At 34.6% G+C, this 27,924-nt stretch overlaps 1 protein-coding gene across 6 annotated transcripts in view; it reads left to right on the top strand.

The window, feature by feature from the left end:
* cora (erythrocyte membrane protein band 4.1 like coracle) overlaps positions 1-27,924 on the top strand; it is a 106,100-nt gene that overhangs the window by 64,101 nt on the left and 14,075 nt on the right. For 3 of the 6 annotated variants that reach the window (XM_081742724.1, XM_081742716.1, XM_081742708.1), the window contains exons 12-17: positions 3,466-3,663; positions 9,065-9,343; positions 9,695-10,858; positions 16,326-16,433; positions 18,834-18,947; positions 20,848-20,946. In XM_081742724.1, the coding sequence (XP_081598850.1) occupies positions 3,466-3,663; positions 9,065-9,343; positions 9,695-10,858; positions 16,326-16,433; positions 18,834-18,947; positions 20,848-20,946 (1,962 nt within the window). The remainder of the gene's footprint in view (positions 1-3,465; positions 3,664-9,064; positions 9,344-9,694; positions 10,859-16,325; positions 16,434-18,833; positions 18,948-20,847; positions 20,947-27,924) is intronic. The other 3 variants (XM_081742732.1, XM_081742747.1, XM_081742737.1) reach the window with 3 other exon arrangements.

Raw genomic sequence — 27,924 nt, 5'->3', positions numbered from 1 at the left:
TAGAGACACTGAATCGATTGCAAAACGCAGTTTCTATTTGCTCTACGGAAATTAGTATTGAAACCGTAAGTAATAATAAATTTGAACCACTTCCACATTTAGTAGAATTTTGTAGATAGTAATGTTATGTTGCCCTAAGAGGCTGAATTGATTTAAAAAAAAAAAAAAAAAAAAGCATCTCGATAGCATTTACTGTTTTCGTTTTACGGAACTCAGTGTTAAAACCTGAAGTAATAGTAAATTTGAACCCTTTCTGGTTTCGATAGTGTGTTGTAGATAGTCATATGATGTCGAGATGCTGCCGAATCAAAAAAAAAAAAAAAAAAACTCGCTATCTGGTAGCTTTCGTGGTATGTCGATAAACGTTGAAGCCAGAAATTACTAATTTGAACCACTTTCGGTTTGAAGATCCAGTTAACAGAGGAGATAGAATCTATCCTTGGAAAGCTGATTCGATTGCAAGCATCATCATCTCTATATCTTTTATCGTTTTTGCTCTGATACCTGTCGACCAACGGACAAAGCCGTTCTATATTACTTCCGATGCTTATGCATAGCATAGTTTGGAAGCCTAATAAATGAAATTACAATTGCAATAACAGTTTTATTTATTCTTTATTTAATTATTTTTAATTAACTTTTCTATATCTAACGTTAAGGTCACCCCATTTGGATATATTCCATGAAAAAATGTCAGATTAGTTTTACTTTTTAGGAACTCTATAAAATATTGATTATCGTTACTGATGAATCGTTTAACGATAATTTGCGAGTGTTTACATAATTCGTGCTGTTAATATAGTTCATACTTGTATTGGCCGAGTCTTAGTGTTCTAAAAGGTACTAAGGTTTTGAATTTAATGTTAAAAGAAATTCACGGTGCATATCTATCTTGATACTTAGTACAAAGATAGCAGTTGTCAGGTAATTCAGATTTTTAGGAGAGGGGAAGAGGCTAGAGTTAGATAAAAATAGTAACCCATTTAGCAGTGGATACCAAGAAGAAGATGTAGCATCATATTAACAGGTAAACTTGTATTGATAATGACACTCGCCCATACACACACACAAACATAAACATATTCATAGAATATCTATGCACATTACGCTTAACTAGATATCGCACTATATTTTTGTTTACTACAAGACTGGAAATTAGCGAAACTATTAATTTTATTATAAATTTAATATTTTTCAATTTAGTAATGGAATGTTAACTGGCACAGTCTTCACAACAAATGCACAACATATACCAGAACACACTATGTATATTTTTATTCTTAAATATTCAGTCAACTGACACTTAAATAAAGGGTTCAAGTAACTAAATATATGACAATAAAATTTATCTTAACACAAAGTTTTAATTATCACAACTGCCTTGTAGTTGGAATTTTCAGTTTGTGTCTAGCTAAATATATCTTAATATTGTAAGTGCTACTTACGTGTAGAAATGTTAGAGCCTCTTTGTCATAGTCGATAAAGCGTGTAACTACCAACTAGATTATTCGAATTCGATCCTAGATGGGGACGGAGTTTATTACGTGTTCTATCCTCGTTCCAATGCTGTTCAGGTGTTCACACAGCCTCTGTAAAATGGATACGTGAGAAAAACTGGGAGTTAGGGTTCCGAGAGTAGTGCCGACCACATCATCTGGACGTGTCGAAGCGTCGTAAATGTGTGACTGCACCTCACACCAACTGTTAGCTTGATTTGGTAGTCCCGAATGATGTGCTAACTTCGATTTTTAAGTAGATGACCTTAATTTTTGTTTATGAATTACAGAAGAATATATTAACATGTGTGATACGTAGTTATGCGGAATCATTTCATTCTGTTGCAATCTCAAATTATTAGAATCTAATATTAATAGAATAATTGTTGACGTAATCTTATTTATTTATTAATAAGCTGAAGTTTCCATTTTATACACCGTTAGGATGATAAATAAATTCCACGTACCTGTGCGTATTATTTGTACTTTTAATCATATTATTTCAGTTCCTTGTGTAGTACTGGTATCTTTGTCAGGAAAAACTTTACCTCTGAATATTAATTTAGTTGATACATTTTTATCTCCTTATCTTCACCCATGCATTCCACTAAAACAACACTCAGTCATTGCAAAGAAATCCTAAGAAGTTCAACACTCCACCTTGTTGGCTAATTAGGATTTTTTTTCCTCCAACACACATACACATCAAACCCCTATAGGAAATCAGAGTAGTCATTCCCGTTGCTTAGTACTTAACTTATGAAAAAATTGCTGAAAACAATCCTATAGAACAGTATGAAAAAAATGTACGTAATTTACTGCTATTTTTGGTGTTACTAATATATCCGAGTAACCAGTTCCTATGATTAATACTAGATTTTAAAAAAAAACTGTTCTTCAGGTTTTTTTTTTTACAAATTTCCGTGTGTCGAGTGTGTCAAATGCATTAGTCATAGGGATTGGATACTCTTAAGTTATTAGTGCCGCCAAAAATAATTTTTAACTGCAGTAGATTGAGTACGAACATTTTTTTCATGCTGTTCTACTGGATTGTTTTCAACGATTTTTGATAAATAATGTATTAAGATAGTGATTGACTACTTTTATTTCTTATGGAAGTTTGGCGTGCATATATGTTGAAACAAAAGAAAGAAAAAATATTTTTTCCCGATTAGCTTACAAATATTTTTTTAAAGTGGGGTGTTGAAGTTCTTAGGATTTCCGTGAAGGGACTTGAAGTGTTGTGTTAGTGGAATCTATGGATGGAGATAAGGAGATAAACATGTAAATGTCAAGTAGATTCATATTCATAGGTAAAGTTATCCCTGAAGATGATACCAGTACTACACAAGGTATTGAAATAATAAATTGAAAATATAAATTATACACACAGGTAAGTAGAATTTACTACTTTAAAACTAATTGGCACTGGTTAGATACTTCCCAGATAGTAAAACCCTAGTTCTGAGCATAATGTAAAGTAAACCGACACTAGTACTGTTAACGTCTAATGAAATAATCTAATTAGTGAAACTAATTTTGTCCTTTCATAAATGTTTCGTTGGAACAGTTATTGAAAATCTAAAAAATAAGTACAGTGTGGAATTAGTAAGTGGCAGTATTAACAGATCATAATTTAGTTGGGATTTTTGAATGAATGTGTGTGTTGTGCCTGGATTCCAGTTTCTTTTTAACAAGTGGGTATTAGGAATACAGAGTTGCTAATAAGCATTTGGAAGGCATGCATTTTTCCTTTCTTGTGACGTGAGAAATGTAATTCCAACTGATATTGCTAACCGGATAAAGTTTCATAAACTTTTTTTTTTAATAATTGTGCTGAGTATCTAAATGAGAATATTTATATGTGATGATTTTAATATGAATCTTTAACTTTTCATGATGATAAATGGTTTTCGCTGGGAACTAATGCATCTTTGACTAACCCTGCATGTTTGTGCTTGCACCTTAGTTGAATAGGAAGGCCAGCAAGGCCAGCACCACCTCAGCGAGCTCCTCCAGTTCTATGGAAGGGGAGTATGAAGCTGAGAAAGACGACGCTGACCAAAAGTCGCAGCAGGGGACGAAGGCAGATGGACACGAGGGAAAGCCTAAGGTAGTGGGTCTGCTGGCCTCTAACGATAGAAAGCATGGCACAATTCCTGAGGAGGTAGAGTGGCTGTGGTGTGCTGCACCTTTATCATAAGCTTTTTTGCATGGCCATAACAAAGACTTTTCGTATAACTGCACAATACAGTTTTTTCTGTTTGTCCGAATAGGAGTGACCTGGGTATGTCAACAATTGTGTATACGTATGTACAATTGAAGTATGTTGACGAGCGACAAGACTGCATCGTACGCTTGATGTATTTTATTGTATGTCCTTGTTCAGCATTTTACGATCTAATGATGAGTGCACCAATGTATGATCTGGATATGACATCATTAATTTGTCAGATATATATATATATATATATATATATATATATTTCTAGTAGTAGACTTCGCTGACATGAGATAATTTTATTATTAGTTTTAATGTTTTAATATCAGAACAAACTACTCTTTCGTTTCAAGTGGCCCCGGGACCGATAAGAATCTAATCCTCGGAGTAATGGATCGCACTTAAAGCATTATTCCCTTAGCATCCTAACATTCCTTGGTCTGTCATAATCAGATCATCATGGTATAACTGGTATTGATAAGTTCATACATGTGACTCTTTATAGAGTTCAAAGGAAGTCGAGATGTAACGATGAGTTTTGAACTGAAGAACAGTTGTTGTGTAAATACAGACATGAGCAAAATGAAGCATAGTTTCTCATTTGAGTTTGCAGAAAACAGACAATAAACTGAAACTATTGTTATTCATTAAGTAATAATAATATTCCTCTTCAAGATCGTGGTAATGAAATGTTCAAGGTGTAATCAGAACCATCGTCATGCGTTCAGATTTTAAAGCTGTCCATTGTAGGTCGAACCCAGGACCACGTGCATCAAAGATGCACTAGTCACTAGACCAGCGGGGAGGGCAAGAAAGAAGTGGGTTTGTGTAAGATACATAATTTCCCATTGCTTGTCTATATATGAAATATGTAAAAGCCTCAGAAATAGATCGTATTGTGCAAGATAGAACTTTAGAGTGAATAGTTATGAAAGCTTACATTAATTTGCTTTGAGTAGCTTTCTGCACACAGTTCGGAGACTAATTTACATAATCATTTTGCAGATGTTTTATGCAAACGCCAGTAATGAAATTAGTGATTTTGACTCTTTATTTTATAATTAATTAGTGTAGTTGATTAATGGGAAAAGAGTTCCTAACATTTTTGTACAATGTTGACCGTAGTGAGCTAAATTCTTCAATTTGGATTTATTGAGAAAAAAAAATAGTGGATATTTAATCGAATTATTCGATTCTGTTGCGTTGAACGTAATTTTGTTAGACATGTGGCTAGAGTAGTTTGCCCCCTTAAGGAAACAGGAACCTTCTATTTCGTAAAAAAAATTCTAACTCTAGCTAATATGCTGATAAATCTAGAAAAGAAAAAGGAAAGAAAAAAAAACTTTCAACCTAATGTTTTGTTTCCCAAAATAGATCAACATTGTACATAGTTCCTTTCCAATAGGTATGCTAATGCACATTTATTTCAAATTATTATTTCGGCTATTTTTTAAGAGCATTTCTTTCCCGTTAAGGATTATATTTTTAGTTTACTTCTGATAAGTACATCTTTCCATGATGGGAGCAGTATTGCCGAATATCTGGTAAATATTTGTAGCGTTTACATATGTAAATTCCGTACCGTCTCCTGCATGTAAAATAGGACACCGAGAGAACAGATAGCTGCAACAACATGTATTGGTTTCTAATCCTATTGCAGTTACATTTGAGAGGTACTGTGCCGAAATTTCCACTTAATATATCAAAGTACTAAACCACTACATAATTTGACTTATTACACAATGCTTAACTAATATGGACAGTGCTTTCAAGGTATTCTATTTTGAAAAGAATTAATTATTTATGATCTCATGAATTTCGAAAAACAACAGTTCGGCTTTATAGCGGTAGCTTTTGAGAAGTTACTAGTAAGCAAGCTACAGATCATTAAGTCATATATCGCTTCTACTTCCGCTTAATTCTTCGTTTTCAGCTCGTATGTCGTGGTAAAATCAATAAAAACGCAGCTTTGTAGACAGGTACTAGATTTTATGAAATAATTTTAATCATTAAGCTAATGTACAGCTGTTAACAGTTAATGATGATAAAGTTTACCTTAGTTTGATTGTTGAGTGGTTTTATCGTACTTCGAACATGAACATGGATAAATCAGATCAGTTTTTTGTATATTTTAAGTTTTATTAGAAACATTTTGTTTTGATTTTATATATTTTAGAAATATGATCATACACGTACAGAAAAAAAACTTCTACTATACACTTTATCAGATAGAAAGGGGAAGAAGTAGGGAGAAAGGTTGTGAAGCGTTTAGGTGGGAGCGTTTGAATCATGCTGGAATAATATTTAAATGAGATGGAACTTAGAACTTTAAATGTGTGTTTTGGTAACCATTTATTATCATTGCAGATTTTGAGATCATCTTTCTTTTGTATATTAATTTTATTTACCAGAGAATTGTACGCTTTTCATAGGAAACGCCACATCTGTCTTATCTCATGCGTCGTCGTAAAATCTATTAAGTATTTGAATCTTAATTAACCACTAATTATATGAAACGTCATTATGTCTATTAATTTCACTTAAAATCTGTTAAAATGTACATATTAAATCAAAAAAGAGTTAAACGATAAGTTTATACGTTAGTGGTTGGGTTGAAGTAGTCCGTTAGTTTTCCTTTTCTTTAATTAAAACAAACGCATGGTAGGCAGGTTAGTGGGAAAGCGTATCCGTGGGAGAAATAGTATTCTATTTAAATTTCAAATGATATTATGAAGTAAACAACGTATTGTTGAGAAACGATAGAATCTAGAAAAATTCGTTGTTACTGCCAAGAAAACCATGACTGTGAACAACGTAAGAATGAAAGTTGAAAAAAATTACACCAGTTGTAAGATCCATTTTCTAATGAATTTTAAGCTTAATGTTCGGTCACAAGCTACGACCTTCAACAGAGTCAGTTTTATAGGCATTGTGAGGAAATGGTAGTTCGGCTTTCGGCTATGTAAAAGGAAAGATAGGATACTTATCTTTTTGAAATATAGAAATTTCTGTCATCGTTGTCTGTTTCGTAAATTGTCTGTCATCATCATGTTAGTTAAGAATGGTGGTAAAAGTACGATTTCATAGAGATGGCAGAAGTTTAACGAAAATATCAGTCTCTCACTAACCTTGTTGAAGCTTGTAGCTGTCGACAGAAAATTAGATCGAATATTCATTAGGAAAAGGAGCTTAAGGGAGTATATTTTTCTTAAGTATGCCGTGGTCCTTGCAATGACATACTGGGATGAATTTTAAAATTTACTTCTTGTAAATATTGGTTAATACAATCACATAAGCAGTGCTTTAATCACTATGAACTTTGCACAATCTAGCTTCAGATTACTTGTGGCGCTTTGCTTTAGTGAGGTGTTGTTTGTCCATGACTGTTAATATTTTGTTGTGGTTTTCAGGTTTACATAATTTTAAATTCGAAAGATGCTGAGTCTTTCTAAAGAATATTTACTAATTTTAAATTGCTGTAATACTGATTTAAAAAGTTCGCTGTATGGTCTTCAAATGCGAACATTAGAAAATATTTTCTCTCTGAAACTAGTTACGTGAGAACAGGTATTGTTAGGAAATAGATAATTATTGTAAGATGTATGCAAACACATCAAGTTCGTAACACATACTGGTATGTGTGCTAACGAGAAAACATACTACAACTAACTATGGAATAACGAAGGAAGTATAAATACAACAAGCAAACAACAGTCATTAAATTACGACGCCTCTTTGGTCTCGTTCTCTTGCATACATTCTTGTTAATACTATTATTTCAATTTCAAAATGCAATATGAAGTGAACAATGTATTGTCGAGAAACGACAGAAACTAGAAAAATTCGTTACTATGCTATGGAGATCATGGTTGTGAACAACATAAGAATGAAAGACTAAGAATAATAAAACTGTAGTTTTGGAATGAAAATATGGGTGTCTGCCCACTCTTTATTCCGAATTTAATACAAAAAAGAAAGATTGTTTTATGAATTAGAATTTCAAGTTGTAAAATAAAAAGTAGATTGCACCTTTTTATCGCACCGTCTTTACAGCTGAAAGTACGGAACTTAGAAGAAAATGAATTAATTTTTTCAACAAAACTACTAATTATGTTATGTTGATGGAGGGTAGGGAAGTCAGTGAATTTGAATAGTCATTTACGTAGAAATTCCTGAAAACATGGGGCATTTATCATGATAGAATTAAATTCGTTGCTAATTATGTCAGCTATGTAACGACGAATTGCATACGGGAGACGACCAAATAGATTTCATCAAGTATTTATAATTGATGACATCGCAATACTCAAAGTAACTTCTATGGGGAAAAAAAAAGCTTTTCGTTTCCATTATGGCATAGAATTGTTCGTTGTACATCTAAGCTTCATTTGTAGTTGTCATCTTTTTCAGAAAGTCGGAGTCATAAATAGTAGATCCACAATATATTACTGTCAGCTTACCTATTTCCCTGTACCATTCGTGCATTTCCTTCACAATTTGCGTCGATAATATTGTAACATTACGTTCTACCGACTAGCAGTTGTCTTTTATATTATTTCACTACTGTTTGATTTGTATTAACTTCTATTAGACATTTACCAAAAAATTTTGGTTGATGCAATAATGTCGCACTGTCGTTTCTTTTATTGGATACACGAGCGAAAAATTCACTGACAGTGAGTTGCAAAGTAATGTTCGAGCAAGCTCACTCTGAAGAAAGAATATATATATATATATATATATATATATATTAAGGTTGAAAGCAATGATGTGAAATCAGATCGGATTTTAAAAAAAAGAAAAAAAGAAAAGAAAAGAAAAGAAATCTTACCATAAATGCGTGGTTTAACTGTTCTGTCTCACGTCGTAGATAGGACGTTTATTACGAAGAGTTTGTTACATATATTCTTGCCGAATTTATTGAAGTCATAGGAAAAGAGGGGAAAAAAGAACTTGATGTGTTTGGATAGAACTGTTGTTTAGTATTCTACAGTGTATTACAAGTTTTAATTGTATATTTTCTTCTTGAGATTCCAACTATTTATAGGCAAATATTAGGGTCATTATCAGATTACTTAGTCATACTTAACTGTGAGAGTAAACCATAACACATGTGTACTTAAATAAGTATTAATCCAGCTTAAGCTTTATTATTATTATTTGCATGCTGTTTATTTGTGTAGTGAACACGTTTTGTTCTTGTGGTGATGGTAGAGATCAGTGTAGCTTATTCGTTGGCACAATACTTCACAAATTAAATTTTCCTCTATCCTTTGTAATCTATGTGATTTTCCAGACATACTAAAAAGAATAATGTTAATACTTAATTGGTGTGATTGCTTTTCAGAAACCAGTAGGTGGTGTAGCTGTGTTGCCACCGGGTGCACTGAATTTTGGGAAGTCTAAGAAGAAAGAGAAGGAATTGGAAGAAAAGGAGAAAGAGAAGGAACAAGAGAGTTCCAAAGGAGAGGAGAGCGGAGAATCCCCTACAAAAGATGCAGCTGAAATAGAAACTTCACCATCGAAGAAGGAGAAACAAAAGAAGGAAAAGAAAGAGAAAGAAAAGAAAGACAAAGAGAAAGATAAGGACAAAGAAAAAGATAAGAAGGAAAAGTCCAAAATAAAGGTTTGTTTTACGAGAAATCGATGTAAATATCATGTATTTGTATGTATTGCACTTCCTAATTCTGCCGGTGTAGTTCCTGTATATGGTAAAGTAGAATATTAAGAGATTTTTTTCTTTATCTTTCGAATGAGTACTGTCTTAAACTTTTTCCCATTCATTCAATTTTTGTAGAATTCAGTGTTTTTTTTTTTTTTTTTTTTTTTAATGAGTTATATTATTGATTTTGCTTGTTTATTTTATGATGTATATATTTTTTGCATGCTTGTTTTTGAAGTTAATTTGTTCTTTTGAGTTGCATGTATATAAAAGATTTATCTTTTATTGCCATTGCATGTTTTCCTTTGCATGTAGAGTCCTGGATTCCTCTTCAAGTCCCCGACAAAGGATAAAGATAAATCGAAAGAAGCTGGGAAAGGAGAAGCGAGTCCTGAGAAAAGCATTGAGAAAACAGGAACAGCACTTAAAGATGGAGGGCCACCCGAAGGTTCTCCACAACTGCCAGGCTACACCAAGGAGTATGATTATGAAGAACAGGTATCACCTACGAAGAAGAATTTCGAACCTCAAGAGGTTGGGTTTAGGTACGAAAAGGAAAACGTCAGCAAAGAATCAGCAAATCCTCCAATTATGGAAGTATCTCCTACTAGTAAAAGAGTAACAGGGTTAGCTTTTAATTATGCTCCAGGAGAAGAGCAAAAGGTAGTTGAGACTGTTGAAAAACGCAAGACGTCAGGAAAGGCAGCTGTTGAGCCAAAAGGTGGTGCACCTCCTATAGGAATCACCACACCAAAAATTGACTATGTTGAATCAGCAGCTCGGAAAGAACAAGCCAAAGGTCTTCATGGAGATAACCAGAAGATTGCTGCAGCTACCCAAGGCATTCATGAACAAAATTTAAAAGGAATGAAGCAGCAGCCTGGTGGAGATATTCCACTCTATTCTAGCATGCAAGGACAAGAACTTGGCATTAGACATCAACAACAATATGCAGCGAATGTTCCAGAGGAAATCGGGAACCAAGGCAATACAGAACAAGATTTTGTGGCGTCTCTAGTAGGTTATAGGCCTCCTAGACCAGGAGACATCTATGCAAACAAGCATGCTAAGGATGCGGAAAGATTAGAATCACAGCCGAGCAGTAAAGAAGTTAGGGCAGGTATTGGTGACCAGGTTCCACAGTATGCAGAAGTTAAGAAGGATAGAACAAATAAGAATAAAGTTGGTGGTATAGTGGGAGTTTCAGTACCATCAGATGGCAAGAAGGAAGAAGGAAATAAAGATTCTGTTTCAAGTGAAGATTCAAGCTCTGATTTATCAGAATACGAAGAAGGCAGGGAAGCTATAAGAGATTTGACATCGAGCGCCAAGATTAACACTTCAACAACCCCTAAAATTGTTAAGACGACAACGAAGCACACCGTGGTTAAAGATGCTGAGGGCCTTACACAAAACATAGAAGAGAAAATAGAAGATCTGACTTCCGGTGCAGTTACCGTTTCTACGCAGGTGAATAAGGTAAATAATGTTTCTTTTCATCATCTTATAGTTGAGTAGCTTTTAAAAGTTATTGCATGACGTTTGAGTTGATATTGACTGAGTTTTCGAATTTCGTATATATTCAGGAAATTCATTTTCATTTCACGTATCAAAGCTAATTTTCTAGAGATCAGTAGACGTTCTGTTGTTCATGTGAAATGACTAATTTCTAATTTTTAAAAGACAAATTGTAATGAGAGATACAAAAAGGCGACAAAAGCTCTGAGTTTGACTGTCAAATAGAGCTGAACTGAAATTATTAATTCATTGAATATTTTTGAGAAGGACTTAGTCTGTCAAATAGGGTTCAAATAATTGTGATAGAAGTTAGTATAATATATACGTATGCAGGTATTTAAAAAGTTAAAACAAATCATTCTCAAACTTCCGACAGCTAAGAAGCATATAGTGTTAGATTATCGTACTTCGCGGTTTTTTGTACCCAAACAGAAATGTGAAAGCATACCACAAGTACAATGCTAAGGCCAGCTAATTTGAGCTGAAAAAGTTGAACTTAATTTATTATTTCTTACACGTAATTCAAATTAGCTAGATTTTCAAATAACAAATCTGACACCCTGTTAATGTTGTGATTCTGCTGCTGAATTTCACTTAACGATTACGTGTTCTATCTGAATTTATTTACTAGATTTGCAACTCAAAATTTCATGTATTTTGTCTAAAATTCTGTGTCTGATAGTGCTTCGTTTTGACACAAAACTAAAAGAATACCTTGAACAAATATTTTATGGTAGGAAATATGAATATTATATGAACTATTTCTTTTAGTAGTTAACTTATACTGTGGAAATGTGGGAATGAACGAGTAACTTGATTTCATATTTTGGAAATAATGGTTGGGAGATTTTCATATGTTTTGAACATTGAAAAATAATAAATAAGTACTTTTATTGGATCAGAAATAGTTTATTCTGAACTGTTTCAGTAGTTCTTTCCACTGCCTTAGTAGGGTTGGGTCACTAGTGGAGCACATTTATGAAAACATTTTGTGCTTTTATGACGCGTCAGGATGAAGCTGAATTCAGCGATCATGAAACACTGATTCCTTTCATTCGTAGTTATTTGTTGCATTAAGAGCTCTCTTTATAAAACACTATAAACATTTATATATATATTGAAATTACGTCTTGACAAATTTCTGGATTCTGCGAGACGTTTAAAATAAGCTACTCATTACTTCATTGTTAGTAATATAATGAATACAAATACACTATGATTGGTATATGTATTAATATTTTGTAAGTTCCATAATTCAGCAATAAGTGACATTAGACTGAAAATTACATTAGATCCCAAAATTTAGTATCAAAACGTAGTTTCAGCATAAACGCTTGTTCTTTATGGTGCTGCACAAAGCAAAATCTCACTACAGAAAACACCTATAAGTAAAAGAAATCAGTTTAAAAAGATAGTTAGATATAGCTTTACCTTGATTCGCACCATAAAAAGTACAAGATTTTTTCATCATTGAATAAATGTGCTGCTTGAATAATCCATCTGTGTTGACAAGGCTGATAGTAACAACCACCGAAACAGTTCAGAATTAACTTCTCGTAACGCAGTAGACGTAAGAGCTTAATAATGATCATTTTTTCATTTTCCAATTTTCGAAAACATGCGTCATTTTCTTCTTTAAATTTTTCATGTTTTGTTTACCTTTCTTTCGTGTTGTACAAGTGTTACATCTGCGTCCGTTTTCTTTCTATAAACGTAGTTTCCTTTAGAATTATAACATGACTGAGACATCACTAATGTTTACCGGTCTGATATTCATTCTGTTTGAAAGTTGTATTAATTTCTGTTTTTGATAGTTGGAATCCTAGAGTGAAATCATTCTGTTGACACTTTGATTTTTTTCGTTCTTTTGATCTGCGATAGATATCAGAGATATTTTCAGTTAAGTTAGGGCAGTATTTGTTTCCTTCTGATTTGCTCTGTTTAAGTCTAATCTGCATTTATACACTGACACAAATGTATAAGTCTGTAATTCACGCAGGTTAATGCTGTATAATTTTATGTTGTATATATAATGTATTTGGACTCTTTTAAAACAAGAACTGATGACATTAACTGGCATAAGTAAAGGTAAGAAGTAGTTGCCTTGAGTGCTTGGAAAATAGTTCTATACATCTATACTAGTGCGTATATAGCGTTTCTGTTGCATAAGACAAACAGTATTGAGCCTTGTAGTTACCCTGCTAGTGTCCAACTCTTTTATGCAAGTTTTTACATTTTATGGATGATGCCTGCTTATCTGACATGTTAAGTAACTAAGCGAAACAAATATAAATATAAAACTTGAGGGGCATACTTCCCTGTTAATGTTAGGAATAGATATTCGTAGTGTGCATTTTAACTCCAATGCGATATATTTTTTCCATAATGAAAGAGCATCAATATAGTTTTGATGCTTTGAGTACGAAGTACAATTGAATCTTTCCGTACAAGTAATTGAAAATTGGTTGACTGTCTTTTCTAAATAATTTCCACTTTATCGTATAGTGTAATGTTTTCAGTGTGTAATCATATTTACACTATTTTTAGAAAGTATTTTCTACTCTTGTATAAACATAATTACACACACTGAAAACAGTATATACCATAATCTCTTTCGCTAAACACTTCGTGAAATTGATAGGGCAAAAATAAAGAAAGAAAAAAAAAAATAATGATCAGAGAAAAAGCTGCGAAGAATATATTGTCCTTCAGAATCAGATAAGGAACTTCAAATGATTTGCTCACTAAAATTCAGTTTTACCTAATTATCTAGGGTTCATTCTATTGGCATATGTCAAGCTACTATCTTCGATTCAAGTCTAAAAGAACAGCCAAACCCCTAAATTCTGTTCTTCCCAAAATACAGAAACCTTATAACCCAGGAAGACTCGTCTCTAAGTAGCCCCATCGAACGTATCTCTACTTTCCTCGACGACCACTGCAACAAACCCCACGTCTAAGGTGTTTTATTGTACCTCAAAGACTGCCACTGAATTTCTGCTTCCTAATACTATCTTAGCTTCCGTAGACTTAACGACATTATACCCCACTATCTTATTTACTCATGGGCTCAGCGCTCTTGAGTTCCAGAATACATACCTTGAATCTCAAAAACTAAGTACACAATTCCTTGAAAATAACCATTATCTTGAAATCAGTGGCCAAGGTCAACTAGCACTGAAAGATTTCCTACAGTCCCTAAACAGCAAGAGCCCAGTCAAATTCGACTGCATCTTTAACCATACAGTCACCTTTCTGAATATAGGCGTCAGACTTGAGAATGGACATCTCAAGATTGACGTACACATAAAACTTCCAACAGTGTGCATTCGTCCACTGTAAGAGCTCCCATCATAAGGATATAAAACGTTCCCTACTCAATGTCTTGGTCATTTAGGGAACTCGTTCTGTTCCACCACATCGTCCATCAGCAACTACCTCAGGATCGTCTCGTTAGTCCTTTCCAATCATGGTATTTCTTCAGCCTTATCAGCAAATAGTTCAATCGTGTAAAAACTCCACCAAATAAATAAACAACTACAAAATCATTTACTTCAAACTTGATTTACCAACATCATTCCACCCTTCATTCCCTGCGGAAACTAATGGATCTTGCTTACCCCCTATACTTTACCACACTTGCAACGCTTTCCCGACTGACTGTAAAATCATTTACTAAAACCCCCATCTACTCACCTTCTCAGCTCCAGAAACTCCTATATTCGGTACCAGTTTGACCTTTCAGTGCGTTGTGATTTTTCCAGTCTTATTTTGATCTTTAAATGCACCTTCTGTTCAGCTTTCTATATTGCTGATATTACTTTCGATTCGCATCAGCAATCATCGATATTCCAACAGTGCTCATATTTTGTCATTCTGTCTCAAAACACACCACACACTAAAATAGTACATTTGATCACACCTTTCGCATAAGTAGTTTCAAAAGTCTACACCACTCTTCTATATCTCTATGTTCTTCCCTAGAACTCCATTTACTTTCAGCCTGGTAAATTTATCACGTATCTCTGTGATCCTGCATTCCAGCATGGCGTCCATCTGAACTCTTTACAGCTTTTCTGTTCGTTTCTTTCCCTACTTATCTGATGAAAGTTTTTCCATAGTGTACGTTGTTAGTATTTCTGTTCTTTCTTTTTACGTACACTCATGTCCAAAATGATTGTCGCATATCTATAACTGTCTTTTTTGTAAGAATATAATTTGATAATGATTTTGCAGGGTATTTGTAATACTGATACTATGTGTATAATCGGGAAATGTATATTTGTGGTAAATTTCATAGGAAAAGAATTATAAATACGAAAATTGGAATGAGTAAAACAAAATGTTGCTAAATGAACAAGAAAGTTTTATTTTCGTTTTATTGTTCTTATTTACCGCTCTTTTGACATGGAAATTTGCCACATACATGTCTTTGCCGATTATACATATACTAACATTATAAAAAATACCGAGCGAATTCGTTATCAAATTATATTCCTGCAACAACATATTTATAGACATGCGACAGTAATTTTGGACATGAGTGTACATTGAGTAACTTATCCATGGATTGAGTTCAGTATTAGGAAAGGAGTGATATGATTTAATAGTTTTGACTGTGTAACATTCCTAGATTTTGATCGTAAAATTAATTCAGCATTCGTTTTGCTTTCATCTTAAAACTTAACTAATTTCAATTAAAATTTGTCATCCTCCATTTTCTTGAAGCGTATGCTATGAAAGCTAAGAATTGCTGTTTAGTTTTTTTCTTCATTATCCAGACTGGTGTAGTTAAGTAGTCTTCAGGCACTGGGTTGGCGAGTAGATCCGCGTATCAAACTGGGTTCAGAGTCCCTTCTAGGCTAGAGTGTTCGTTGTTTAGCGTGTATGGGTAACCATGGGACGGAAGCTTAAAAAGAAAAGAGTGTTACATGTTAGTTTGTAGCATTCTAATTATATCATCAATTAAGCCATTAAGCTTGACATTTTCTTCGAAATACTTTATTTTTCCTTCTTCAGATATTTCTGTAAGTCATTGTTAGGAGACAAAGTCCGATTCATAGAAAAAACAAATAAATCCGAAATATAAACAATAAAGAAATTAGTTTACTTTACTACCAATAAACGAGCATGTTTATTTGCTTTTAACTTTCTTGTAGATTTTTAAATAACTTTACCCTTCATTCCTTTATGTATTTAGTATATAAAGATAGTCAACAAGTCGATGCTTCTGTAAGAATAAAATCTTTTTGTATGTGCATTTATTTGCATATCTCCTCTCCCATTCCCTTTTCGTAGCTAATTCATGCTGCGTTAATGATTTTGCTTATTGCATATTGGTTAAGTTCAGTTTCTGAACAAAGGTAAGTTTCGCAGTTTTGCTCGTCGTTTTGTAGATGCGCTCTATATAATTTTTCTGCTTAATTAGGCGGAGAGCATGGATGATACGTCTGCACCGTACGTTACAGCCACTCAAGTAACAACGAGAACTGCAACAACACACGAGGATAAAGAGAAGAATGCCAAAACAAGCCAGGTTAGCTTAAGATAACTTTCCTACTAGTGATACTTAAAAAAAAAAATATAGAGATGTAACATAATTTTACTCATTATAGCGAGTTTCTGGTGAAATCCCGCATTATTCTCAACTCCAAATGTAGAACTTTTGCTAGATACTCTCCTTTGATAATTTTATGAACATCACGTGTACTAATGAGCTAACTGCCGATTAGTAGTGGCAGCTTTCTGTTTGTGCTAAATGCTGAAATCATCATCTGTTGCATTCTATTGCATTACTATGGAAGGAAAAGTACAGGGTTGGTTTGATATCTTATTAGTGCAGATACTAAATTTTGTGATCCGTATTATGAATCATGTAATAATTTCTATATTATTACATGATAATTTATATTATTCTTATACTTTTATTATGTATAGTCATGTTTATGGAGTCATATCATATTTGAAGGGTAAGGGGAAAAAAGAAGGAATGTCACAAAACTGCATTTTCGAGAAAACGACGTTTTAATATTGAAAACCGCGTAAAAAGAATAGGGTTAATTAAATCTTTTGCCCCTTTTACATGGACATTTCTACATCTACGCATACATGGCATATACAGTCAAATACTACCAATAGTCACCAACAGATAGGACAAAGCACCCTTAAAAGCGCATAAATGGACATTCCTTGTTTCTTCCCCTTACCCTTCATTTTCAGTAATATTTTTGTTGTAGTGTGTACCAAATTTTCTATATAGAAATATAGTTTTGGATAATGAAAAATAAGTTTGAATATGATTCCAGTGATCAAAAACCGTGTATGAACACATGAACAATATATCATAGTTCTAATGTAAGTATAACAATTCCATGGTAATAGGACTAAGGGTTAACTGACCCACTGTGAGTTCCGCGATATTTCTGCTCAAAATGGAAACCATAGTTTGTTTTTGTTGCTATATTATTGTTGGAATTTATGAATATAATTGAATTAATCTTAATGATTTATGAGGAGAGTTAATTTACACCATGGTTTTTATTTTATCTACATTGAACACTAGACAAAAAGTGAAGAATTTAGTTTTATATTATTAATGAGAAATAAACTGTCCTTTTCAACCCACGAAGGTGTTATTTGCCAAAGAGCGCCTGATCAATGCGTGGCCGTTGCTTTGTGTCCAAAAGCTATTTTTCTGATTTCCTTGACTACATGCATCCCAATACTTCTCAGTTCAAGTAACTTTTCGCATGTCTAATGATGTGAATTAAAGGTATTGATTGTAACAAGAAGTTCTGTTGTCATGCAGTTACAAGTTCGAGCTAAATCACAGTATCAGAGCTGGAAGTAGTTCATCATAATTATGCCCATTTATTTACCGACGTTCAGCAGATTAAGGATACTCGTGGAGCAGTTTAGTTTAGACGACAGAACCTTTCAGGACGAAGTATGTCATCCCGAAAGTAATGCCACTTCTGTTCCAAAAGTTTAATGTAAAGGAGAAAGAATTTACGTACCAAAGCTATTTATGTATTTATTTATTTTTTCTATACACTTTTGCCACTGTTCAACTTAATGGTGAAATCCACTCTGAAAAAAAAAAAAAGAAAAACAATCTCAGAGGTTGTTTTCACCCATGCATTCGCGGAGATTCTTATGTCTTCCAGATTGTAAAATGCTATCTAAGAAGGTTGTTTTTGAGAAAATCGAAGTCTGATGAATCTAATTCAGGACTAGAAAGAATTGCGTCATTATTACCCATTCTGTTGTGGCAATGCCCTGTCATGTTTTTATTGACACATAAGAAACGGGCGTGATGATGATGCAGAACAACACTGCCCAGTAGAATATTTCAACAAATCGTAGATAGTACCGTACCATATTTAAAATAGAATGATCAGTTAGTTTTTAACTTCGCAACATATTCGTATTTCCCTCTTAAGGTAAGATAAAATAACCCAGTTATTCGTTTTGTAGCAGTTAGTAGGTAAAATATTCGTCAGTTGTCTTGGTAGTTCTGAATAAGTTGTTGAAGCTGAAGATAAAAATAGACAGTGTCCAAATTTACATTGTATTTTAACAAGTAGGTTTTGATCCACATTCCTACTATGCATTTAGACGATATGATACTAATACTCACTCCTCACCTTTCATTGGAAGCAGGTACAAGTCGAAAAACGTTTTTTTCAAAAGAAGTGAGCATTTGTTCCACCTTTAGTTTGGTCATTCAACTGAAGTTTAAGCAGTTACAGCCTTATGCGCCCATCATAGTATAGCGCTTCGAAATTGGAGACCTATTTTGTGATTTAACAGGTTGGTTTCCTCGAATCTGAAGATTAACATTGATTTTTAATAGTTTTTTATGTACGCAATTAACTATTTGTGTTATTTTCCTTCTTAACATATGTATGCTAATTTTGGTGATTATGTATTTTAGATTGAAGAGAAAACGTTTGCACATACTACCACAACAAGTGCAACACGGCAAGAGCAGCGGGTATTAACACAAGAAGTTAGAGCGATGTCAACTGTGTTAACAGGAGATTCACAGGTAACACGATACTTAATTCCAAGGATTTGTTTTTAATTGCTTTCAGAAATTCCTTAGTAGAGTTTGTGCATGTTGTACTGCTACGCACAGTGTATTAATTTTGATAAACAACTTGCAAAACCCTGAAAGGTGGATGGATTCTATTTTTGACAAACAGTACTGCTAATCTTGGATGAGGGTACAGTGCTAATACTTGATATTTGAGCTGTAGCTATTCGATTTTTTATTTGGAAAGGCGGTGTACACTCATCACAACAAAAATAATTCTTTATCTTTCAGAAGTTAAAAATTACTAACGTGCAAGTGTGTTCAGTTAATTAATCGGCATTTTTATCTTATGCCACTGAAAGAAATGAGGGGATCTCAGTATGCCAAAGAGAGCTCCCTCGTGGCTATGCGGTTAGCGTACCCACCTTGGCGTGGGAGATCCGGGTTCGATTCCATGCTGGAGCTCGCGTTCGGCCCACGTTTCATATAGCCTGCCTGCTAAACGGAACGCTAAACTCAAAATCAGATCAAATCAGTATGCCCAAGAATATTCCGAAAGGTAATGGGGCATTAAACAGGTAACCTTTGAAATGTAAATTTCCGTAATAAGAATTCAGTCAAATCTTCCTTTTGTCCTCATTCCTTGTTTGTAACGTACTTCTATCGACTAGATGGGAATAGTTTAACGACAAAACATATCCTAAGCATTTCAGAAATTCCTTTTAAATACTAATACATGGTGGAAACAGCATGAAAAATCAATATATCATGAATTCCATATTTAAGATTCTTGCTCAACAAAACTACTTCGATGATATTGTTTGAAAGAATCGAATGAAATATTCTTAATTCGAAACAGTTTGTTACTGTGTGTTTTTTATATTTATCAGATAAAGTAAGTCGTGTAGAAGTTATAAAACACTTATCTGTGGATACCTGTAAATGTTTTTATTATTATTGTATGTTTCAATTTACATTTTAATCATTTATTTCAAGTTAGATTAGAAAGAAAATGACAGTAGTAGAGACTGTAAAGGTTCCTGAATTAACTTCTAAGTTTGGCCTGCGGACCGTCTTGATACTATTTTAAGTTTTCCTAGTTCTGTCAAAATAATATAGCTTATGATTTGTTCCTCAAAATAGAGACTAGTCATAATAGTCCTTTCCCTACTTTCCACACTGACCATTCGTAGTATATCAAATTGATGTATGCGGCAGAGTAATATTCCAGATATAAGAAAACTATTTGGAAATCCATGTCTGCATAGGCTTTCGTTTTGCGGGTAATGCTTTTATCATCAACGTCCGCGAACACTTTTTCTAAAAGAGATGTTTAAAATATTCCATTAATTCTGTGTGTAAATGTTCCACACTAGTTGAATGTGTGCTTGTAATTCTTACGCATTTCAGATACGTGAATGGTGATCTGTGCCATATATTTCCGGTACTTCTAATTTTAGGTATCTACATTCTTGTTTTTCCATGTAGTGAAATGCATATTTTTGCCTATTTAATTTACTTCTGCAAATTGTAAGAAAGATTTTGGTTGTGCGTTAAGTACGTGATAAACCGAGGACACAAAAAAGTAGTTCCATAACATACTGTTCCACGTATAGTTGGAACGACATTGCGTCTGAAAAAGTGATTGATATTCGCTAATTTTAAACAATAACAATACCTGTGTTGGTGCTTGTGCTTTTTATATAATTTATAAGCTGTAATCATAAATAACGATAAATTTTATTTTGAAATATATATTTTCTGTTTATACTTCTTTCCTATTTATTAAAACTTAATTTATTAACTTTATTTTATTAAAGCATGTTACATTGCACAATGTGGATTCTTTTACATGGTGCCTCTTATTTTTAAATGTAACTTCGCTTTCCTACTAACTTGCATGACTTATTAGGCTTATTATAGGAGAGAAAGCACTTCTAGTTTGAGCAGCGATGATTCTGGCACACCCATTGATGTGGAAGACACTCATAGCATGATGAATTCGTCCAAGGTAAAGTTGCACCCAAACTGCATGTTGTGTGATGTCCAAAACCCAACAAAAGAAATTAATGTCCGATAGAATGAGATGGAATATCCAGATAAATTTCTACAAAGTTGCAGTATAATTTGATTTATAATTTTCATTTTGATCTAAGTTATGATTATAAAGTTGAAGTCCCCAATCTGCATCAAGTGTTTGTTATTGTTTCAACATTGTTGCTAATAAGTGATGAGTTTCAAGTGGAATTTCGTCAAGCTTGCGGTTGCGGTTAAGGTTACGGTTGCGAAGATGGTTATTCGTATTCGGCTACAGAGTAGACAGTAACTTACAAAGAATGAAAAATTGATTTGACTGGCCCGTGATTCGAGCCCGGAACACCTCTGGCATATCGTGTCGATGCGCTATTATGCTACTAAATCCGCTCCCCAGAACAGCCAAATACTCCCTTACTCGTGCAGTTGGTGCTCTCCACTCAGACCACATGATTTGTATCACAGCCTAGCTGCTGTGCTTGGACAATCCAGTGTCCATTGAGAACACCTTTTTGACGGTTATGATTTCATATTCTATTGAATATAATATCACAACCGTCAATGATATGGATATAGTAAATCACAACCGTCAAGAAGGTGTTCTCAATATATGGACCCTGGACTGTCCAAGTACTGCTGCTAGGCTGTGGTACAAGCCATGTGGTCTAAATGAAGATCACCGACTGCAGGAGTGAGGGAGTGTTTGGTTGGTCTGGGAAGCGTACTTGGTAGCGTGAAGTTAACGCATCAGCACAGTGTGCCGGAGATCCCGGGCTCGAATCACGGTCCAGTCAATTCCTCTCTTGTAAGTTATTGAATTCGCACCTACAGAGGATTGTGGTGTGTACATATTTTAAATCGATTGTTTCCACCTTTCATAAATATAGTTAGACAATACTTTGTTATACACTTATATGAAATCTTCTGAGAAGAAAATAGATTACTATCACATTTTTCATTGATTTTCAGCAAGTTCAATTAGAGCATCGTGTGGAGCCCATATTGTGTTAATATGATATAATTAGTGTATCAGTTGTACTTATTTTCGTTGATACAGATATCATACTTAAAGCTATGAGACTTGCTGTTTTTCCTTCTTCCCCCCCTCTCTCCCTCCAATATATATATATATATATATATATATATATATATATATATATATATATATATATATATATATATATATATATATATATATATATATATATTTCAAAACACAGACAATGTTTGGGAAATGATTCCGGACAGCAAGATAAGACAAAAAGTATAGACCAATCTGGGTGCACAAATGCTTCCTTTCGGAGATATAGGCTGCCGAAAACATGAAAAAATGAACTTTAAAGGTCCATAGCTCCAAAACTATGGGACCTACCGTAGTCGGGTTCAGACTTCACTTAGAAACTAATACGTATACTATCCAAAAATACATGTTTCAGAATCCTAAGGTACTCACGCGACAATTTTTATAGAGGGAGTTGAACTATGGGCATATAATCTGAAGTACTCACCAACTACCTATATAAAAATTGTTGCGGAAGTACCGCAGGGTTCTGAAACATAGGTATTTGGATAGGGCACATACTAGTTCCTAAGTGAAGTCTTGACTTGACTACGGTAGGTTCTCTAGTTTTGAACTATGGGCTTTTAAAGTTAATTTTTTCATCTTTTCGGCAGTCTATAACTCCGAAAGGAGGTATTTGTGCACCCAGGTTGGTCTATACTTTTTGTCTTATCGTGGTGTCAGCAATCACCTCCCAAACGTTGTCAGCAGAGGATTTTCGGTTGGGCCCTGCCCTATGCAAAATCACTTAAGATATTGGTCGATTAGTTATAACTAATTCAAAACTCCGTTCTCGTTCATAATAACCAGTGGCGTAACTGATGGGCCCGCAGTGCTAGCGAAGGGGGAAGGCACTAGCAAAAGAGGCCCGTGCCCAACCCGTAGCCTTGTTTGTTGAAAAATCAATAAGACAGTAAAAAATCTCAAAAATACATGTAAATTATTAACTCAAAAATGTAATCTCGTCCATAATTTATGTATTCAATTATGTGATGATCAATCGATAACATAAAAAGAGCATGGAGCTGATTCATCTACGGTAAGGAAACCGTGTTAGACATGAAGTTGTTGGACGCGAGTGGTGGCAATAAATAATGGTCCCCTGAGCACAGTGGTCATGTCAGAAAACGGGCCCGAAGCCCCAAAAATCAGGCCCCGAAGTTTCGAGCTTGGATATCTTCTGTTCATTGAATAGAAGATACACCAATGAAATATGTAGTTTTTGGAATGTGGGAGGTGGCAATGGAAAGGTGGTGGTCCCCTGAGCAGAGCGGTGATATCACAAATCGAGCCTGAGGCCTGATATTCTCAGATGTCGTGCCCCGAAAGTATAGGATCGGGTCCCTTCTATTCACCAATGAAACACGGAGTTTTTCTACGTGGATGGTTGCATTGGAAGGGTCGGTTTCCTCCGAGCACACCGGTTATGTAAATCTGGCCCGGGACCGAAGTCCAAGAAATCTGGCCCCAGAGGATCTCATGCCATTCTCCATGCTTTGCCTGAATGTTATTCAACCGAACATTACAAGACAATACTGTGATGCTGCATGTCAGTAAGGGACAACGCAATATATTTGATAGCGAATAGAAGGGACCTGAGTTCAAACATGTGGTGCTCAAATTCTTGAGGTTCGGGCCACGGGACAGATGAACAAAAAATTAATGTTCGATGCTTTTTGTCTTGATGTTCGCCAATTTATTGATTTACGAAATGAGGGTATTTCAGAAGATGCTTTGCAGGAGATAGCTGAAAAATGTTTAGTTGAGCATGAAAATTTGAAATCTGAATAGTTGAATTTTGCTAAAATTTTGGGAAAAACTCCAGAAAAATCTGCCAGACTACTGTGATAAAACAAATAATAAAGACTGTACTGACATACAACCCGACGTAGATGTTGCAGAATGCGACAGTTCTACTAAGTGTAGTGCCTTGGAGGGCGAAAGTGAACCTGAGGAATGAATTGCCTCTTTTTCAGAAGGCAGTCTTATAAGGTGTGCAACGAAAATCATCCGTGTAAACAGTGTTACTTGTGTTACACTGTGCTACAGGTTGCTATGAAGATATAATATGCATGTTTCCACTTTACAAACACTGTTTACTGTATACAAATATTTGATAACTCTTTCAGTTACTCAAGTATCGTGTGAGCGAGCATTCAGTTATCTTAAATTAAATAAAACTCATACGCGTTCATCTTTGTCAAATCATATTCGGGAATCACTTATGTTTATGGCCATTGAAAGGATGTTCTGCAGAAAATCTCTAATGATAAAATTATCGATGAAATTGGGAAATCTTCTTCTGTCTTTAGAAAACTGCTGCTGTAAAAGTTGGTTTGAATAATGAACTTCATTACTCACGTATTTTATAAGAGTTGCAAACCGCATCAGAAACATGACTGACAAATGCGTTATCACCTCTGTGTAGTCAATAAGTATGCAAAATTTTATATCAAAAGTTCGTTCTGTTCATTATGTTTTTCTTTCTTGATTTTGAGAGGGTGATTCCTAACTACCGTTAGTAGAAAAAGTATTTTAGGCTGTAGTGCTAATATATTGTAGTAATTTTCCAATTTAATTAGTAGGGGAGAGGAGGATACATTGGTACGATTTTTACTTACCCGAGATTTTAGAACATGTCGTCAGCTTGAGAAACATGATTTTTTTCCTACTTGAACTGTGATTCTTTAGCTACATTTTCAATGTACAATATTGTTTTTACTAATGTCCTAGCTGGAGTAAATTACAGCTAGGACATTAGAAAGGTCTGTAATGAAAGCTTTTAGAAAGGTCTGTAATGCGTACCAATCTTCCCATGTAGGGGCAGATTGGTACTGGCTTAGAGCAGATTCGTACGATCAAAGTCAAACATCACACAGACTTTGCGATAATAGAGATAACGTATTTTTGTTTTATTTTTCCATGAAATGTTTTGAGATATTATTCTACTAAACTTTCACAAATTCTAGTATTGTAACAATAGATTTAAGGCCCTTCAGCAGCAAAAATGTAAAATAAAAAAGTTTCATAAAAAGAATGTGAAGAATTGTAAAAATCCTTAGTAATTCAACAGATCTAGTTCAACCTGTTACAAAAAAGTAAAATAAGATACAATAAAAAAAAATCAAAATAAAATTTTAAAGTGCAATGCTTGCTTCTGTTCTTATCAAAAATTAAAAATTTTGCGAACTATTTACAAAGATAACGTACTATAAATGAGGTTTGTCTCTATAAGGAAAAATAGAAGTAAACAGTCCAAGAGCTATCTGAAGTTTACAAAATTTTGAAATCTTTCATACTCCAACTACTAACTGGAAAAGATATACTTTTGGTTCAAGCGGTATCCCTCGTCTCCAAACGAGGTCAAGTTTTGCTATTATAAAGGAATCAAGAAAGTTCTGTCGCTTTTTCACCCACCACCGTCGAACATCGACATGTCACCCAAGACGTATCTGGAAGATCAAACATAGTTCACATCAATATCGACAACCTTCTGCCAACGTTCTGGAAGGCCATAGATTACATCACGGTAGAACTTGGTGGACCATGAAGCGAAGAAGGTACCAAGTGCATTTTGCACTTCTACTGGGGATTTGAACTGGCGTCCTCTAAGGTGATTGTCGAAGGAATGGAACAGGTGATAATCGGACGGTGCATTGTCTGGGGATTAGGGCGGATGCAGTAATGTTTCATATCCAAGGCGTAGAATGGTGTGCCGGGACATCATAGCCACGTGGGGCTTAGTGTTGTCCTGTAACAGGAGAATCACTTTGCGATTCAAAACTTCTCGCTCCAGAGTTTGTTTTTCTTGAACAGGGCTCAACTGCTGACAGTGCACAGTTGCATTGATGCTCTGACCAGGTGGCAGCAGTTCCCGATGCACAATGCCGCGAAACTTCACCAAATACACAGGATGACCTTATGATGCAATGCTGGTTTCGGCTATTTCGGAATCTGTTCATGGGATGCTAACCAATGATGACGACGACGTGGAGCTTCGTACAGGACCCACTTCTCGTCATATGTCAACATCCTGTCCAGAAATGGCTCCTTCCTCAGACTAGACATTTAAGAAACAGGTGTCTGCTCAAGTTGCCTTCTGCTCCGGTGTCAAATCATGTAGTAACCATCGACCCAACTTTTAGTGGTTCCCAAGTTGATGGAGGTACTGCTGAATAATTTCTCCACTCACACTGAATTGCAGTCCCATTTCCTCACATGTTTGGCCACTGTTCGTCTCAAACTACCTGAAGATCTTCATTTTGTACATGTGTTTCTTCCGGCACGTGGTGCGTCTTCGAGTGATTCGCCATCGTCTTGAAACTTGTTGAACACTGCTGCACTGTCCGCGTAGTTACAACACCCTCTCCAAGGCCTGGCATATCTTCTGCCCCACTACAGCGACGTTTGACCCCAGTTGGAACTCGTACAGCATACACGCCCTTAGGGCTCTCTGCGGAGGTCCCATGTTCATTCTGTCCTTACGCAAGTTCACTGTGTAACTGAACTGTCACAACTAGGAGTATGTTGGATATCCACACCAAGAACTGACCTTCGCCTTCTCTTCATTCGCATTCAACTTAAGGTGTGAGGGCCAGTTAAACACAGACCTCCACGAAAAGCGACAGGACTTTCTTGGTTAACTTTATAATATAAAAGTTTCAAGAACTTTGCCGAATAGCTTTCAAATAGGTTGCTGAAAGTCGAATAAATATAACGTTTACTATATACTGGCTTTTAGCATCCATATACAAATATATATATTTGAGATTGGTTTTGTTATACATGTGCGTATTGCAATCACTCGCATGTTACGACCCGGGGGAAGAATCTTCACATTTTTGCTATCATGCGTCCTAAACGGTTAAACCATTTTCCAATCGAAAGTTTATATGTAGACCTACCTATCGACTATACCTATGGTTCTGGAAAGTCGGAAATATAATAAAAGGAAAGATTTTCCATATTATTTTGGTTAATTTATTTTTATGCTTTGATTACGGAAATCAAGCCATCACACAAGAGATAGTCTATAATATCAGTAACTTTTTCTACGTGATGTTAATAATAATGTAAACTATGATACATGGGGAATGCACAAAGAGTAGTCTACCTTTATAATTACAAATGGAAGGAGTAGATTGGTACAGAACAGTGGGGGCACATAGGTCCGTACCAATCCACCCCACACGCATGTGTACTAATGTGGCCCAACCGAAGTTCAGGACCATTAATTTCTATAATTGAAAAATTAATCCACGCAGGGTAATTGAGCATATATGAAATTATTTGTAAAGAATTACACTTTCATGCAACATACATAAGTTTTCAAAAATCCAGTGCATATTACAAATATAAGCTTACAAAGACACAACTGAAAACTTACTTTTCCTCTAAGAAATTAAGTTTTTTGTACAGAGAATAGAACGCTGCGTCCATCCATTAACTGTGCCTTACGATGTTCTTTTGACACCAGTTGTCAACACCAAACTGTTGTCCATTTACCTCTTCACAATGGAAAAATATCTACCTCGTACATATGTGTCCCGTGTAGCAATGTCTCTCCCTCCCCTATTTAAGAACTCAACAAGAAATTATTTCTTATCAAACTCAGCGTGTTTTATCAGAAATGATTTAACTGTTTTTCTAAACTTTCTGTGTTTTCAAAATGTTACTTTCTTTTTTCTCACTTCCATAATTGGATGGTTACTCAATGTTCTTCATTACGTATCATGTAAATGAATCTACAAAGATAGACTATTATTTTACACGATGAAATTAAGTTTATTATAATGTATTCACTCATTTGCATGTGCCATTTATAAAAATTAAATTCCTCATAATTTTGAAGATGGAATCATTTTATATTCAGATTTCTTTTAATATAAGCAGTAG

This window comes from Thermobia domestica, chromosome 2 (assembly GCF_964235325.1).
Source record: "Thermobia domestica chromosome 2, izTheDome1.hap1.1, whole genome shotgun sequence".
Lineage (NCBI taxonomy): Eukaryota > Metazoa > Arthropoda > Insecta > Zygentoma > Lepismatidae > Thermobia > Thermobia domestica.
This window is presented reverse-complemented; position numbering and strand designations above follow the sequence as displayed.